Source organism: Rhinopithecus roxellana, chromosome 13 (genome assembly GCF_007565055.1).
Source record: "Rhinopithecus roxellana isolate Shanxi Qingling chromosome 13, ASM756505v1, whole genome shotgun sequence".
Classification (NCBI taxonomy): Eukaryota; Metazoa; Chordata; class Mammalia; order Primates; family Cercopithecidae; genus Rhinopithecus; species Rhinopithecus roxellana.
Window position 1 is genome coordinate 44,841,549 of NC_044561.1, and position 18,234 is coordinate 44,859,782.

General features: G+C 52.9%; 2 protein-coding genes across 3 annotated transcripts in view; both read left to right on the forward strand.

The window, feature by feature from the left end:
• The window catches only part of PDE9A (phosphodiesterase 9A), a 115,758-nt gene that overhangs the window by 87,110 nt on the left and 10,414 nt on the right, over window positions 1-18,234 (forward strand). For both annotated transcript variants that reach the window (XM_030915449.1, XM_030915450.1), the window contains exons 8-13: window positions 3,597-3,678; window positions 6,464-6,538; window positions 11,320-11,406; window positions 13,410-13,514; window positions 13,903-13,985; window positions 15,136-15,292. In XM_030915449.1, the coding sequence (XP_030771309.1) occupies window positions 3,597-3,678; window positions 6,464-6,538; window positions 11,320-11,406; window positions 13,410-13,514; window positions 13,903-13,985; window positions 15,136-15,292 (589 nt within the window). The remainder of the gene's footprint in view (window positions 1-3,596; window positions 3,679-6,463; window positions 6,539-11,319; window positions 11,407-13,409; window positions 13,515-13,902; window positions 13,986-15,135; window positions 15,293-18,234) is intronic.
• On the forward strand, window positions 16,354-17,118 carry LOC115892872 (39S ribosomal protein L35, mitochondrial). Its single transcript, XM_030915451.1, has one exon. The coding sequence runs from the start codon at window positions 16,399-16,401 to the stop codon at window positions 16,963-16,965; it is 567 nt and encodes a 188-aa protein (XP_030771311.1). The 5' UTR covers window positions 16,354-16,398; the 3' UTR covers window positions 16,966-17,118.

The window sequence follows — 18,234 nt, forward strand, 5'->3', positions numbered from 1 at the left end:
GGGGATGGAGACCCCACGAAATGAAAGCGAAAATAAGCTCCAAATAGGATGAAAAGAAAGAGCTCCGTGCCAGCTGCTCTGTTTGCTAAAGACGCTGGTTCCCATGGCAACGGGGCACAGAGAGAGGGGCTGCCTGGCCAGGCAGGGTCAGCGGGCCCCAGCAGACCCTCCTCTGCTCCCAGCTCTGGGATCTGCAAGGAAACAGCGGGATTCCAGCAGTCAAACGGTCTTGCTTGGTGAAAATTTCCATAACCCTCCTGGAGAACGCAGGAGACTTACAGAGACAACACATGTGCGAATGTTTACACCAAAGAGGTTAAAAGCAGCAAAGAAATCATTATCGTGCCATCTATTTTTTTAACGACACAGAAAACGTTCGTGACTGCTCAGAAATGTGTAAATGGAATTTCTCGGTTACTGGATGACAATGGAAATCCTTTGATTGGTGCATTTTGTTGGTTGGTTTTGCTAATACTTTGCTGAATCTGTTAGCCTTCCCCCTTTCACATCAAACTGTGGCAGCAACTCTGACAGGTTTTGCAAGCATGAAGCAGAGGGAAGGACCACCAAATGGATCTCTGTGGAGCGGTGGTTATCACCGGGAGGAGACGGCAGCATGCCGAGAAAATAACACTGAAGGTCCTTTTTCCAGAAAGGAAATAGAGCATTCTAGTTTTGAAAATAGCACAGGCTCATTGGAAAACCTCCAAACTATACTGATGGGAGTTGAAGAGTGGGCACCAATCATGACAGCAGCCGGCAGTGTCCCCCCAGTTTAAACCTGGACATGAGGCCTTCCAGATGTTTTTTCTGTGTATAGATACCTTGTTTTGAAAAACAACTAAAACATGCTGTTTTGTAGTCTTTTTTTTTACGAGTGACATTGTGAGCAATAAATAGATTAAATCTGAACCAGTGTACAGCTCATAGATTGTCCTGGAAGGCCACAATCAAGCACTCTTTAATTTTTTTATTTTTATTTATTTATTTTTTGAGACGGAGTCTCGCTCTGTCGCCCAGGCTGGAGTGCAGTGGCCAGATCTCAGCTCACTGCAACCTCTGCCTCCCAGGTTCATGCCATTCTCCTGCCTCAGCCTCCCGAGTAGCTGGGACTACAGGCGCCCGCCACCTCGCCCGGCTAGTTTTTTGTATTTTTTAGTAGAGACCGGGTTTCACCATGTTCGCCAGCATGGTCTCGATCTCCTGACCTCGTGATCCACCCGTCTCGGCCTCCCAAAGTGCTGGGATTACAGGCGTGAGCCACCGCGCCCGGCCTAAGCATTCTTTTTAAACCTCCCGAATGTGCTCTTTCTTCCCCGTAGCTTGGCATTTTTCGGCATTCGCTTTCAGTACATACTGTGCATGGCTCTCTTATTTTCCCTTTCCATGTAAAGTTCCCTCACTTGGCATGATATCCGTGATTATCCTCCCAATGGCATGATAGTCCATCACGTGGATACTCTGTGGTGGTTTAAACCACTTCCCATTTTGGGACATTCGGGTGGCTTCTAGTAGGTCTTGTGTTTTTGTTACAACAGATCACGCCACAATGAATATCTGTGTGCGTAGAGCTGTTTGTTCCTGTTTAATTCTTGGCTTAAGATAAATTCCCCAGGATAGATACGTGGGCTTAAAGGATACGGATTTCTATATGACTCTCACTATGCAGTATTCAATGGCTCTCCCAGAAGATGGGGCTTTATTTACAAATCGCAGGAGCTTCTGCTGCATTCAGCTCCCTGAGTGCCCCCCAGCCTGGTGAATGTCACACAAGCCAGGCGTGACCCCCACCCACCGTCACCCAAGTACACAGGGAGCCTGTTCACTTCCAAGCAAACGCACAGCCCCAGGGGGTCCCCAGATCCGCCCAGCTCCCTGGTGCACTCTGCTGCAGAGGCCCAAGAGCGGCCAGACCTCCTGGGGCAGCTGCTCCTCATTCAGCCTCTGGGGACCATCCTGAAGCCAGCACACTGCCCAACCAGAAGGCGGCTTTCCTCCAAAACACGCCTGGCTCACTTTGCCCTGCTCCTACGTGGGATACCTCGATACCGAGTGCTAAACAAAAACAGAGTCAGACAGAAAACTCATCTGCTAAGGTTACATGCAGCAGGGAAAGTTGGAAACATTCTAAAAGTCCATCACTGGGGATTGGATTGCTAACGTGTGCTACGGCCACACCCTGGAGAAACTTGGAAAATGAAGCGAAGCCGTGTGGAGCAACTTGGGATGAGTTCATGATATGTTCGATGACAAAGCAGGTTGCAGCAGAGTGAATTTGGTGCAATTCCATCTTTGTTTAAAAGTACAAAGGGGCTGGGCGCAGTGACTCACGCCCGTAATCCCAACACTTTGGGAGGCCAAGGCAGGAGGATCACTTGAAGTCAGGAGTTCAAGACCAGCCTGGCCAACATAGTGAAACCCCGTCTCTACTAAAAATACAAAAATTAGTTGGGTGTGGCACCACACACCGGTAATCCCAGCTACTCAGGAGGCTGAGGCACGAGAATCGCTTGAACTCGGGAGGCAGAGGTTGCAGTGAGCCAAGATTGCACCACTGCACTCCAGCCTGGGCGACAGAGTGAGACTCTGTCTCAAAAAAAAAAAAAAAAAAAAAAAGTGCAAAAGGGCGGGGTGCAGTGACTCACGCCTGTCATCCCAACACTTTGGGAGGCTGAGGCAGAAGGATCGTTTGAACCCAGGAGTTCAGGACCAGCCTGGGTAACATAGCAAGACCCCCATCTCTACAAAAAATTAAAATATTGTTAAAAGGTATAAGCGGCCACCCGTGTGTGTCCACACTTCAAAACATTCTGGAAAGATACACCAAACTATTAGAAATGATTTCCAGAGTATGGGATTTAGGGAAGTAAGTGGGTAAAGTGAGGACTTTGGTTTTTATATTTTGGTTTGTTTTACTTTACTCCTGTGTTGTTTAGATTTTTGAGAATAAGAATGTTTTCGTTTTGAAACCATTAGAAAAAGGTTTTTTAGAAGCTTATCTAAGAGAGAAGATAGCCCTCAACATCTGACTTTTTTTTCTTTTCTTTTTTTTTTTTTTTTTTTTGAGATGGAGTTTTGCTCTTGTTGCCCAGACTGGCCAGGCTGGCGTGCACTGGCGCAATCTCTGCTCACTGCAACCTCCGCCTCCTGGGTTCAGGTGATTCTCCTGCCTCAACCTCCCGAGTAGCTGGGATTACAGGTACACACCACCACGCCCAGCTAATTTTTGTATTTTTTTTTTTAATATATAGAGACGGGGTTTCACCATGTTGGCCAGGATGGTCTCAATCTCTTGACCTCGTGATCCTCCCGCCTCGGTCTCCCAAAGTGCTGGGATTACAGGCGTGAGCCACCGTGCCCGGCCCCAACATCTGACTTTCTGTGTGTTTTCCAAGAGCCCAGTGTGAGGTCAGAGGTCAGGCAGGTCCTCGGGGATTTTGCTTCGAATGGGTTGCTGCCGCCCTGACTCCTCTCCCATAGCAAATAAGACCACATGGGGCTTGGGGATTTCGGTTCATCCCTTGCTTTTGCTCTGCCGAGGGCTTCACCAGACTGAAACAGCAGGACCACAGCTCATCTCTGCTCCTTCTCTCTAGGACCAGCTGCCCCTGTAAGTACAGTTTTTTGGATAACCACAAGAAGTTGACTCCTCGACGCGATGTTCCCACTTACCCCAAGGTGAGACGAGATTCCGGCCCAGAAGAGGCTGTGGCTGTGTCCCCAGCCCCATGCCCAGCCCTGTGGCCCTGCGGCCAGACCCTGCTGTGTGCCCATTCTCATCAACAGCCCCTCCCAGCCCTGGGCTGCGCACGCTGCGGGTTACTCTAAGGCAAAGTATTTTTCCTCTGTGACATTTGTTGAGCAAAAGTGATCCCAGACCAGACCTTCCCCTGCAAGGCGATAATAGCTCTGTGCTGCCGTCTGCCCGGGAGCTGACCTTGGTAAATGGGTTTCACACTCAAACGTTACTTTAAAAAACTTTAATGTTTAACTACATTTTTAAAACTCCACTACACTGGCCCTCCTCTCTGAGCAATTGTTAGTTGTCCTGGCAGTTTTGCTCTTTTGCACAAAAGTGTTCTTAGTTCTAAGAGAAGCTGTAACCTTGGTGAAGTAGCAATGGCGTTTTTGAAATAATGACAAAAGGAGGGTCTCAAGACGCTGGTCACCTGCTCAAAGCCTTCAGCTGGGAAGCAGGCAAAATCCCGGCCCACTTGATTTTTTATTTATTTTTTATTTTGGGGGGGTGGGGAAGGAGTTTCACTGTTGTCGCCCAGGCTGGAGTGCAGTGGCACGATCTCAGCTCACTGCAAAATCAGCCTCCTGGGTTCAAGCAATTCTCCTGCCTCAGCCTCCCAAGTAGCTGGGATTACGGGTGCCCGTCACCATGCCGTTAATTTTTTTGTATTTTTTTTTAGTAGAGACAGGGTTTCACCATGTTGGCCAGGCTGGTCTGGAACTCGTGACCTGAGGTGATCCACCCACCTCAGCCTCCCAAAGTGCTGAGCCACTGCACCCGGCCCAGCACACCTGATTTGTAATGTGCTCTTGTGCTAAGATTCAGGGGGCACAGGTTCCACAGACAGCAGAGGCCTGGGCTGCACACAGGTGGGTTCTACTGCTGCCTGCGGTTCCAGCAATGGCACAGGCTTCCACAGCCTCCATGTGGGCCACTGGTGTCCATTAGTCAGTGATTCTATCCATGCAGGTCCAAACAGTGCCCTGGATATTGTCAGGTTCGGGGGGATTTTTTGGGTTTTTGGTTTTGTTTTTTTGAGACTGGGTCTCACTCTGTCACCCAGGCTGGAGTGCAATGGCACGATCTCAGCTAACTGCAACCTCTGCCTCTCGGGTTCAAGCGATTCTCCTGCCTCAGCCTCCTGAGTAGCTGGGATTACAGGCACCCACCGCCATGCCCGGCTAATTATTGTACTTTTAGTAGAGACGGCGTTTCACCACGTTGGCCAGGTTGGTCTTGAACTCCTGACCTCAGGTGATCCACCCACCTCGGCCTCCCAAAGTGCTGGGATTACAGGCGTGAGCCACTGTGCCCAGCCTCATCTGAGGTTTTTGAATGGGGACGAGTGCCTTTTTCCATTGGCAAATATGCCTCGCACTTCTCAGGATCCTGTCCCAGGGAGCCATGAAGCACAGCCTAGATCCAAAATAAAAGGTGGCAGCACTCCAGATCCGTCCCCTTATAAAAAAAAAAAAAAAACAAATATCCAATAAGACCTGGGAGAAGACAGTGTGTAATACCAAAGCGTGTTCTTGTCTTCTGTATAAAACCACAGCCTTCTGTCCTTGTGACAGCTTAACCTAAAGCCTGATGTCCTCAGAAGCAACCCCAGGCACCGGCCCGTCAGCAGGCCTGCTCTTCTAGCTCTCAGCAGAAAGCAGGGATGGGTTCCTGATGGGAGCATCTCAGAGTAACTTCTTAGCTGGTGTTTGAATTTATGCCAAATGAATTTTACCCCCACACTTCACTTTATTGCCCTTTTTTATTATTTTTGAGACGGAGTCTCGCTCTGTTGCCCAGGCTGGAGTGCAGTGGCACGATCTCGGCTCACTGCAACCTCTGCCTCCCAGGTTCAAGCAATTCTCCCGCCTCAGCCTCCCAAGTAGCTGGGATTACAGGCACCCGCCATCATGCCTGGCTAATTTTTGTATTTTTGTAGAGACAGGATTCCACCATGTTGGCCAGGTTGGTCTTGAACTCCCGACCTCAGGTGATTGGCCTGCCTAGGCTTCCCAAAGCACTGGGATTACAAGCATGAGCCACCACGCCCAGCTACTGTCCATTCTATCATCAGGCTTGTTGAGGTCTAATTTACATGCAGTAAAGTTCTTTAGGTTTGCAGTACAGTTAATTTTAACAAATTTGTTTAGTCCTGTCACCTCCACCACAAGCGAGATATGGAACATTTCTGTCACCCCAAACCCTCCCCACTGCCCCCCTCGCCCTGCCTCCGGCATCCACTGATGGGATTTCTAGCCGCAGTGTTGGCCCTTTCCAGAAGGATGTGGCCTGTGAGTCTGACGCAGGTGCCTTAGAAAGAGAACGGGAGAAGCCAGGTGCGATGGCTCACGCCTGTAATCCCAACACTTTGGGAGGCCGAGGCTGGTGGATCACCTGAGGTCAGGAGTTCGAGACCAGCCTGGCCAGTATCGTGACAACCCTGTCTCTACTAAAATTACAAAAATTAGCTGGGCATGGTGGCGAGTGCCTGTAATCTCAGCTACTTGGGAGACTGAGGCATGAGAATCGCTTGAACCTGGGAGGCGGAGGTTGCCGTGAGCCAAGATTACTCCACTGCACTCCAGCCTGGGCAATGCAGCAAGCCTCCATCTCAAATAGAAAAGAAAGAAGGAGAACGGGAGAACGAGGAGAAACATCCCAGCATGCATATCGCCATCACAGTCCCCCGGCACCTGGTTAACACGGAACTCCTGTCCTTTCTAGTACCTGCTCTCTCCAGAGACTGTCGAGGCCCTGCGGAAGCCGACCTTTGATGTCTGGCTTTGGGAGCCCAACGAGGTAAGTGCGGGGCTTGCAGGCACCATGTCCCATGGGGAGGCAGCTCAGGATCGTGGACCCCAGTGTGACCACCCCTGTCACTCTTCCTCTTTCATGCTTTCTCCTCTTTTTAAAGACTGAAAAAAAAAAAAAAAAAAAAAAAAAAAACCCTTGCTTTGCTGGGTTTTAGTTGAAACTAATACTTGATAGCAGGGCCCAGGAGACCTCACAGCAAGGGGATTCTGTGCGTGGGGAGACAGCTGTCAGGGGCAGGGACCCTCCACCCAGGGCTCCTGATGGCGCCGGACTCCCGGGGTCATCGGCTCACCCTGCAGACCCTCATGCGCGCGGGTGGCAGCCCAGTGCTGCAGAACGCCCATGCCAGGAGCAAATCTCTCCTGAAGGAAGGGGCCGTGGTCAGAGTGCTCTGCTCTGAGAGCAGTGTCTGCAAAGGCAAGGCACAGGCAGCCGGCTGTCCCGGATAAGTGGACATGTGGGATTCCGGGAACTGTGTCACCTTCTGCAGCAAGGCTTGAGGCCAGGAATTCCAGACCAGCCTGAGTGATATGGTTTGGCTGTATCCCCACCTAAATATCACCTGAATTGTCATAATCCCCACGTGTCAAGGGCAGGGCCAGGTGGAGGTCTTGAATTGTGGGGGCAGTTTTCCCCGTACTGTTCTCGTGATAGTAAGTCTCACAAGATCTGATGGTTTTATAAACGGGGGTTCCCCTGCACACGCTGTCTCGCCTGCCCCCGTGTAAGTGACTTTCTTCTTCTTTGCCATTTGCCGTAATTGCGAGGCCTCCCCAGCCATGTGGAGCTGTGAGTCCTTTAAGACTCTTTTTCTTTATAAGTTTCCCAGTCTCAGGTATGTCTCGATTGGCAGCGTGAGAACAGACTAATACTCTGGGCCACATCACAAGACCTCGTCGCTCCAAAAAAAAAAAAAAAAGTGTTAAAATTCCTATTTGCTGAAAAGTACAAGAATGGGGAATTTTTGGTTTCATCTCATTGGCTAATAGACCCCATCTTTTCACACCCCAAAAAATGAAAAAGTTCCCTCATTGCAGACCTCGGACCCAGCTGTTTTCAACCCACCAAAATCTAAGGACATTTTCCTGCTTGTCAGCAGCACGGAGAATGCACAAGGCTCCTCAGCAGGCTCACCTGCGTTCTTTGACACCCTCGGCCACAGCGGTGTCTTCGCAAAGGGCAGGAAGTGGGATCTTGCCTCTTGGCATCCCTGAGGCCGGGTTGCTGACACCTGGGGCACTGCCCTCTCCTAAGTGAACCTCTTTTACGCCCATGGTCTCCCAGCAGGAGAAAAACTGCAGCACCAGCCAGAAAAGCAAAGCTCCAGCCTCCACTCCCCACCCCAGTTCACCTGAGAAGAGCAGCAGGCAGCCAGTCCCAGGGGCTGCACTGCTGCAAACCTGCTCAAAACCTCCGGCCACCATGTGGCAACTTGCTCCCCAGCTCTGAGACAACAGGACCAGCGCACAGAGACGACAGAAGAGGCTTTAAATGTGCGGCGTGACTGTCTAGGTCAACGCACAAAAAGAAAGGGCTCCAGGTGTGAGAGACGCAAGGAGTAAGAGGGAAAGCTTGGAAGAGATGTGTTGGAGCTGCTGGCCTGCAGCGGCTCCCAGGGTCCCTGCACAGCCGCTGAGATTGGGCAGAGCAAGTCCACAGCAAGCAGACACGGCAGACGGTTAGAGCACACTGTCTCGTGCTCCCAGCCTGTGGGTAAGCACCGCGCCTCAGCATCACGCAGAAAAATTACCCTCCCCAAAGTCATTTTGACCTCAGCCTGCTGGGAGGAAGAGCTAAGCCAGGGGCCACTGATGGCAAAGTGCCTGCATGGAAACCAGCACTTTCTGTCTTTTCTGCCACTTCTGCCAGGGAACCCTTTGAGTGTGGGCCATTGTGACTGGGGAGGTGGGGCTTGCCCCATGAAGTTGAGGGATCTGTGTCTCCATAATAGAAAGGCCACCTCTCTGTCCTCTGACTGCAGAGTGGATTCACAGCCATTCTTGGGGCTGGCAGGTGGGCAAGGTAGACGGCTCCCGGCAGCTGGACTCAGCCTCTGTGTGGCGTCTCCCACGGCCCATGGCTTCTGCCCAGCAGATCTCAAGGGCACCCCAGGAGACCGATGAGGGTTCCAGTTCTTCCAGGAAGTATCTAGCTGCCTGCGTGTGAGAATGCAGAGATGCCCAAGACAGGACCCTTGGCCTCTGGCAGATCTGGGGATGCCAGGAATTTTGGAGTGTGAGTGGCAAAGAGGGACAACTAAAGGAACACACATGAAAACAGCCCACTCGGCCCCGCGAAACTGCGTCTGGCCGCCCATGAGGCAGCTGGCACTCGGAGAACGTCAGGGCTCCTAAGTGATCACCTCTCTTCCTTCCAGCAGGGGCCACCCTGCCTTTCTCCGAGTGGCTCGACCCAGTGTCCTGCTCATCACAAACCAGATGGAGGACATGACTTCAGGCTGCTGTGTCCTCCCATCTCGTAGGGCCTCTGAGGGCCCAGGGCTGTGGTCTGTGAGCATGGCCTGCCTCTATCAAGTGCAGAGCTGGAAGGCTGCAGGAGCCTCCCCGTCATCTCATGAGTCCCCCACTCACGACCATGCAGCCCACTCAGACCAGGACTCGCCGCAGCACGCGGGAGCTGCTGGCTCACTCGCACCTGCCTGGGACTGAGGACTGACTGCACATGCAGCCACAGATGCATCCAGCCCTCCTGCCCCACAGCCTCCACAAAGGCCACATAAGTGGCACTAGGTGGCTCTGTCTACCCATCAGCGTCCCCTCTTGACTCTGATTTCACAGCAGACACATCTGCCTTTCAGGACTGCCTTGAGCAACATCTGGGCTGGTCAGGTGGAGAGTGAGGAGTTTCCAGGTTGCAGCTCCTATGGTCCTAAGGGCCGGCATCCAGGATGGTGGGGGGCCAGCAGCTCTGGGCAGTGAGGCCCCTGGCTGGGTGATCCAGGTGGCAGCTGACCAGTGGCCTGGGAGCCAGCCCTCCTGTCCTCACGTGGGGCCCCAGACTCCTGCCATTCTGAAGGGGCACCGTCTCCAAAAGTCAGTGCCATGCCCTGCACATTACCCAACCTACATCTGTACTGTCCCCCCAAGGGAAACGAGTGTGTGGTTCACGTGCTTTAAGGACGTTTCCCAGGTGACATTCCAAGCTCCCATCTGTGGCTGCATGTGCGGGAGTTTCCAGTTTTCCAGATGGATTTCCTGCGATGCCAGAGAACCCTCCGCCTCCTTCAGAGCCATCTCATCAATGCAGTGATCGTGAGCTTCGATTTACAAAAACTCGCCTCGCTTGCAGCATTTCCAGGTCTCACACACGGCGTAACAAGTAAAAATGGATTTTTGGGCAGCACGCCCTGTCCTAGTTTGCTGAGGCTGCCCTAACAAAATACCAGAGACTGGAGTGGCGTCAGCAGCAGAAGTCAGTTCCTCAGTTCTGGAGCTGGAAGTCCGGGATCAAGGTGCTGCCAGGTTTGGTTTCTCTGGAGGCCTCGGTCCCTGGCGTGCAGACGGCCGCTTTCTCGCTGGGTCCTCATGTGGCCTGTTCTCTTTGCACACACATGCTCTTCCTCCTCTTATGAAAACATCAGTCCTGTGGGACCAAGGCCTCACCCTGACTGGATGGAACCTTCATTACCTCTGTAAAGGCCCTGTCTCCAAATAGCTCACTGGGGCCGGGGCTTTACCTCATTGACCTGGGGGAGGGTGCAATTCAGTTCCTAACATGCCCTTTTGGGAAGAGAAGGTCAGGCAATGAGCAGACGCAGGCAGGAAGCCGGGCCGGGCTCCAGCAGGGATGGCCCAGTGCCCTGCACAAGCAGCAGGCAGCTGGGCTGGAGGTGGGCACAAGTGGGGGGCCCCGGGTGGAGGACGCCTGGCAGGTGCGTCTAAACTGCCCCTTTGCTGTACATCTTCCTTCTCACTGGGCTCCCCACCCAAGACCTGCTTTTTCCAGAAAGCAAAGCCCACTTTGGTCAAACTCTTGTTTTCAAAAATCACTTCATGTTTTCCTCCCTAAATTAGCTCCAGAGCACTGAGCTGTATTGAAATCGATCACCACAATGACAATAAATCCTCTTTGGGACTGAAAACAAAATCTATTTCAACTTGAACAGGGATATTGATAGAAGACAGGGCTCCGTAAAAAAGGGTTAGGAGTGGCTTGCCGGGGCAGGGACTCCATCTGAGCACTGCAGTTAAGACGTTCAAGTGTCTCCGGTCCCAGCAGGGCCCCAGATGAGCACAGTTCACCGTTTCTGGATGTAAATCATCAGAGCTTGTTTGATCCCCAACCTCGGGCAAGGAAAGGGTCTTTCTCTCTATGACACCACCTGTGCTCAGGTGTGCATCGGATGGAACTGTGTCCTAGAACCTCAGCTATGATATTGATCCACTGAGACTGTTTTCCGTGCGTAGAAATCAATACATCCCTTTTTGACGCAGTGTTTTCTGAAGGGGTGTGCTCTCTCACCCAGGCGCCGTCCTTTCTTTCTTAGAATTCTCCTTGACTTCGGAACCGGCCCTCCACCCACCAGGAGACCCCCAGTATGCTCTCAAACCCCCACCCATCTGGGTGGCCTGGAAAGGCTGGTCCAAAGACCTCTCCTCCCTCTCCGGGGACTTTCTGGGAGGGGGAGAACCCACCTCCTGCCAACGGCCCTGCTGGCATTCCGAGGACGGCAGAGGGAGGGAAGCCAGGGGCTGGGGAGCCAGCCACACGACTGCTCGGTGCCCATCCTTCTCCTGTGCCCACAGATGCTGAGCTGCCTGGAGCACATGTACCACGACCTGGGGCTGGTCAGGGACTTCAGCATCAACCCCGTCACCCTCAGGAGGTGGCTGGTGAGTGCCAAACCCGCCTTCGGTTCTTCCTGGGCATGTGGTTTCATCCAGTTCCACAGGAATGGAGGGAATGGATCGCCAGGGCGCCTTCCTGATGGCACTGCACTCCCCGTGAGCAGAGACCACATTTCCCGGGCGCTCTGTGAAGACGCTCAGCCCGTCTCTGTTCTACCTTCCACCAAAACCTTTACGCCCAAGCTCCTGCTCTGATGAGCAAGGAAATAGACTCTGCCATCACCAAGCGAAGCAGCATGTCCTAAAGCAGCGGTGTGTGGGAGCATGTGTGTGTGTGTGAGTATGGGGGTGTGGATGTGAGTGTGGGAGTGTGTGTGTGGGGTGTGGATGTGAGCATGTGGGGGTGTCTGTGTGAGTTTAGGGGTAGGTATGTGAATGTGGGGTGGGAGTGTGTGGGGTGGGAGTGGGAGTATGGATGTGTGTCTGTGTGTATCTGAATGTGGGGTGTGTCTGTGTGTGCACATGTGTATCTGTGGATGTGGGGGTGTGTGTGAGGGTGGCTGTGTGCATGTGTGGGTGTGGATGTGGGGTGTATGAGTGTGAATGTAGGTGTGCATGTATCTGTGTGTGGATGTAGGGTATGTGGATGTGTGCGTGTGTATCTGTGTGTGGATGTGGGATGTGTAGATGTGTGCATGTGTATCTGTGTGGATGTGTGCGTGTGTATCTGTGTGGATGTGGGGTGTGTGGATGTGGGATGTGTAGATGTGTGCATGTGTATCTGTGGATGTGTGCGTGTGTATCTGTGTGTGGATGTGGGATGTGTAGATGTGTGCATGTGTATCTGTGTGGATGTGTGCGTGTGTATCTGTGTGTGGATGTGGGATGTGTAGATGTGTGCATGTGTATCTGTGTGGATGTGTGCGTGTGTATCTGTGTGTGGATGTGGGATGTGTAGATGTGTGCATGTGTATCTGTGTGGATGTGTGTGTGTGTATCTGTGTGTGGATGTGGGATGTGTAGATGTGTGCATGTGTATCTGTGTGTGGATGTGGGGTATGTGGATGTGTGCGTGTGTATCTGTGTGGATGTGGGATGTGTAGATGTGTGCATGTGTATCTGTGGATGTATGCGTATCTGTGTGTGGATGTGGGATGTGTAGATGTGTGCATGTGTATTTGGATGTGTGCGTGTGTATGTGTGTGTGGATGTGGGGTGTGTGGATGTGTGCGTGTGTATCTGTGTGTGGATGTGTGCGTGTGTTTCTGTGTGAATGTGGGGCGTGTGGATGTGTGCATGTGTATCTGTGTGTGTGGATGTGGGGTGTGTGGATGTAGGGTGTGTGGATGTGGGGTGTGTGGATGTGTGCTTATCTGTGTGTGGATGTGGGGCATGTGGATGTGTGCGTGTGTATCTGTGTGGATGTGGGGTGTGTGTAGGTGCATGTGTGTGAGGATGGGTGTGTGCATGTTTGTATCTGTGGATGTGGGGTGTGTGGATGTGGGTGGTGGGGGGTGTGGGGTATGTGTGTGTGTGGATGTGGGCTTTGTGCATGATGTATGAGTGTGTAGAGTGGGTGTGTGCATATGGATGTCTGCATGTGTGCGTATGTTTAGCAGCAGGTATTTTTTTAATGAAATATTGCTCAGAACCAAATATTAAAAGCCTATTAAAGGTTTCATGGTGATTGGGGACCCAGAGCCCCCTCTTGGAGTCTCCCCTCCCCCATCCCCTAACTTTGTGCCCCACTGTGGCTCCTCAGACACCTCCGGGGACACCCCAGTCCTTGACTGCAAGGTGAAAACCCATGCTAGGAGCTCTGTCCCCACACCTGCCCCGGGTGCTATGGTGTGGCCCGCTGGATATTCTCAGGGTCCCTGTGTCACCTCGTTGGTACCTGTGGTAAACATGGGAACACTGTTGACCTCTGGTTGGGATGAGGGTTTGGCAGAGAACGTTCAAACCAGCGCACAGCCTTCTGGGTGACTTTGGGAGGAGAGGTTGGCGGGCCCAGGCACAGGGTGACTCGGACCCCCTGCCTCCCACAGCTCTGCGTCCACGACAACTACAGAAACAACCCCTTCCACAACTTCCGGCACTGCTTCTGCGTGGCCCAGATGATGTACAGCATGGTCTGGCTCTGTGGTCTCCAGGTGGGTCCTGCCCGCCGCATACCCAGACCTCTACTCTCGGGGGTCAGATGGAAGCCCCTTCCAGGGAGTAGCAGCCCCATCCCACCAAGAGAGCCACAGGTGTGGTGTCCCCAGCCGCTCTGCCCCTCCTAGGGAAGCAGCACCCCCACCACTGTCAGTCTCCCCATGGGCAAGGCTGCTCCTAGGATTACATGAGCAGGTGCGCCCCCGACCTGGTCACCCCTCCACCCCCACAGAAAGGCTGGTCCTCTCCCACCATGCCACGAGACTCCACATGGCTGCAGGGGCCTTTGTCCTCACCTTACCACTCACCCAATTCCACCCCCCTCATCCCATCCCACCCTCCGAGTGAAGAGGGCAAACACCTACGCCCTGTTTTCCAATCCAGGAGAAGTTCTCACAAACGGATATCCTGATCCTAATGACAGCGGCCATCTGCCACGATCTGGACCATCCTGGCTACAACAACACGTATGTACAGGATTTTCTCTTGTTTTCCTTTTAAAAGGCACCCTGGCTACTGGAGGGAACCTGTCAGCCCAACCCTCAGAGCAGTTCCCAGAAGCTGTCAACGATGGCCTCCCAGCCCCAGCTCTGCCTCCACTGACACAGCTCCCAGCTTCTGGACTTTACCCAGGGCCTTGGGTCTCCCTGGAGTAGAACTTTTGGGATTATCAAACCCCAGGGGGACTTTCCCACGCCTGTGCGGGCCTGGTCCAGGCTCAGGTGCACAGCAGGGCCCTGGCCACGCCGGCGCTTTCTCCACCCCAGGCAGGGAGCAACACCTGTGGGCATGCAGGGATGGGGGCTCCACACACCCCTCTCAGGAGCTCGCCTCTCCCCGGGCAGGCTTCCAGCTGGCTTCTGCAGGGAAAGCAGAGGCAGGGGCCGGAAGAGAGTGAGAAAAGGGGCTGCAGAATGACAGGAAGTGGGAGTGAGGTGTCCCTCGGGACAGGGATCAGAAGGACAGACCGTTGCTCCACTCCTGCCTCCACGGGCACAGAGTTCCTCCCCACGTGGCAGACACGGTCCAGGCCGTGGGCTTGCATTTGTGTCCACAGTGGCGCAGCAGCTCTTTCTGTTGAATTGTGTATTTGTGTGACGATGTCATCACAGGCCTGAGAGCTCTGCTGCCGTGTGTTGGCACCTAGTGGGTTCCAAGGTGCGGCAGTCGGCACTTCTCCCGGGGCCATCACCATGCACACCCATCTGTTCTCCTTTTGCTCATTTCACACTCACGGCAGCTGGCACAGCACAGGCCAGCAGAGGCCTTGACCACAGCATCCCAGTGAACCACAGCCTAGTTCTGCCCACCTGCCTCTGGCACCTGGTGACATTTGACAATTTTGCAAGAGGCCATGATGCCTCAGGGCCTGTCCCAGGGAGCATGCTCCTTCCTCAGAGGGGTCCTGGGACTGCAGGAGCATGGGGACGTGAAGTTGCAGGGGCAGCCGAGCAGCAGGAGGGGCCTTCTGGGTGGGGCAGGGCACAGGCGGCTCCCCAAGCCCCCACGGCACTTTCTCCCCGACTCTACTCCACTTATATGCCTGGGCGTTGCTCCCCAGTGCAGGTGCCTGGTGAGTGCGCCTGAGCCTCCCCTCACTGTCTCCTCGCCTCCCAGGTACCAGATCAACGCCCGCACAGAGCTGGCAGTTCGCTACAATGACATCTCACCGCTGGAGAACCACCACTGTGCCGTGGCCTTCCAGATCCTCGCTGAGCCCGAGTGCAACATCTTCTCCAACATCCCACCTGATGGGTTCAAGCAGATCCGACAGGTGCGCGGGGTGAGGGCCCTCCCACCAGAGTGGGGGCACATTCAGGGACAGCAGCCCCCATTCTCCATTGGCTGGAGGCTCCCAGAAGCTCCTGGCCACAGCAGTGCCCTGCGGACCTGGGGGAACCCCTCCCTCCTTCCTCACCTCCTCCAGGGTGGAGCCCCAAAAAGAGGGTACCCTCGCCATGCACACGTGTATCCCACTGACCTGCACTTCCCAGCCTCTATTTAATTGAGCCTTCACTGGCTCCCTCTGAGATAAATCCTTTGTCCATCTTCCAGTCCAAGAAACTGAGGCTTAGCGAAGGTAGGGAGCCTGCCCAAGGAGGGGGCGGGCCCTGGACAGACACGTCTGCTGCATCCAACTAGGAGAGCTACCCTGCTCCATAACCCCAGCTGCTGTCACCTGCCACCCACAGCCCAGTCAGCCCCCTTCCATTTCTTTTTTTTTTTTTCTTCTGAGACAGAGTCTCGCTCTGTTGCCCAGGCTGGAGTGTAATGGTGCAATCTCAGCTCACTGCAGTCTCCACCTCCTGGGTTCAAGCAATTCTCCTGCCTCAGCCTCCCAAATAGCTGGGATTACAGGTGTGCACCACCACTCCCGGCTAATTTTTGGTATTTTTAGTAGAGATGGTGTTTCACCATGTTGGCCAGGCTGGTCTTGAATTCCAGACCTCAGGTGATCCACCTGCCTCGACCTCCCAAAGTGCTGGGATTACAGGCATGAGTCACCGTGCCCAGCCGCCCCTTCTGTTTTAGATAAGGGGGCTTTCTGCCTCTCAGGGCGTGATGGGAGGAGAGTGAGAGGGACATCTGCGTGAGAGGAAGATGACCCAGTCCACCTGCCCCAGACAAACACCTCCAGCTCACCGAAATAACGCCCCCTTCCACACGGGAATTCCTCATCAAACCCTCACTCTCTGACGTTTGCAGGGGAGGGAAGCTCTCAGAGTAACCTCTGGGAGAAATGTGTGGGGTGAATAGTAGCGTCCTTCAAACAAGGCCCACCTCCCGTGAGTGTGATCTTATTTGGAAAAGGGTCTTTGCGTTTGTACTTGTTAAGATCTCCAGATAATAAAAGCGGCCGCCGTAGGCGAGGGTGGCAAGATGGCTTCGTTTGCTTTTGCTCGTGCAGTGAGAGCTGCTTCAGGAATTCTACGGCCCCTGAATATTTTGGCATCTTCAACCTATCGCAACTGTGTCAAGAATGCCTCTCTTATTTCTGCATTGTCCACTGGACGCTTTAGTCATATTCAGACACCAGTTGTTTCCTCCACTCCCAGACTTACCACATCTGAGAGGAACCTGACATATGGGCATACTTCAGAGATCCTTAATAGATTGGCCCCCGTGCTTCCAAGTGTCCTGAAGCTACCAGTCAGATCTCTAACATACTTCAGTACAAGAAAAGGCAAGAGAAAGACTGTGAAAGCTGTCATCTATAGGTTTCTTCGACTTCATTGTGGCCTATGGGTGAGGAGAAAGGCTGGCTATAAGAAAAAATTATGGAAAAAGACACCTGCAAGAAAAAAGCGATTGAGGGAATTTGTGTTCTGCAATAAAACCCAGAGTAAACTCTTAGATAAGATGACGACGTCCTTCTGGAAGAGGCGAAACTGGTATGTCGATGATCCTTATCAGAAGTATCATGATCGAACAAACCTGAAAGTATAGATTAGAAGTTTCACTTGTTTCTCAGTTATTGGATATGTATCTTTGTGTACATGATATCTTTGCAAAAATGGATAAGTACAAAACTTGATGTAAATTGTACCAATGAATATGTAAACATACAGTGACAACATTAAACTTATAAAAGTATAAAAAAAAAAAAAAAAAAAAGATCTCCAGATAAGATCAGTGTGGATTGTCCAAGGGAGCCCTAAATCCAAAGACTAGTGTCCTTGGACAAGACAGAGGAGAAAACAGTCCAGACACAGAGAAGGCAGCGTGAAGATGCAGTGATTGGAGATTGGAGTGATGCAGCCCTAAACCAAGGGATTCCCCGTCCCCCGGGGGCCAGGAGGAGACATGGAAGGACCTTCCCCTGGAGTCTTCGGAGAGAGCAGGGCCCTGCCCACACCTTGATCTTGGTTCTGGCCTCCAGCACTGTGAGAGAATGAGTGTTGTTTTAAGCTGCCTAGTTTGTGGTACTTTGTGTGGCAGCCCCAGGACACTCACCCAGGGCACCGTTCCACAAGGCAGACCTCAGCCATTCGAAGTCTAAGTGGCTTCCTTCCAGAGGCAGCCGACAAAGACTGTCTGGACTCCAGCACTGGGAAAATACTCGCCGCCCTCCCAGAGTGCTGCTGAGCCTCACTTATCAGAGAGCAGCAGCCTCGTCTACCATGGCTTTCCAATTTGTCTACGCTTCCAGGAGGTTCAAAGTCCAGTGTAAAAAACTGAAGTCAGTGAAGCATTTGAGGAAGCTCTGAGGAAGCAGCATGCTCCCTGGGATGGGGCCCTGAGGCATCACGGCCTCTTGCAAAATTGTCAAATGTCACCATGTGCCAGAGGCAGGGGTGGGCAGAACCAGGCTGTGGTTCACTGGGATGCTGTGGTCAAGGCCTCTGCTGGCCTGTGCTGTGCTGGCCGCTGTGAGTGTGAAATGAGCAGAAGGAGAACAGATGGGTGTGCATGGTGATGGCCCCGGGAGGAGTGCAGACAGCCGCACCTTGGAACCCACTAGGTCTGACACGGCAGCAGCACTCTCTGGCCTGTGACGACATCATTGCACAAACATACACAATTCAACAGACAATTTACAGTCATTATTGAATCACCGGTTCCCAGTACAGTTATCTCCCCTTTATCTATAGGCTCTCTGGCCTCTCCTCCATGTGTGTGCCCCTCCCCACCCTGCGAGCAGGTGCCCTGTGTGGCTATAAGCTGTGACAAATCTTCGTCTGCAGTAGGTCAAGGGGCAACCGTGAAGAAAGAACA

Bases quoted from the DNA above. Each gene is read 5' to 3' on its own strand.
- LOC115892872 (XM_030915451.1), top strand. From the start codon at position 16,399: ATGGCTTCGTTTGCTTTTGCTCGTGCAGTGAGAGCTGCTTCAGGAATT.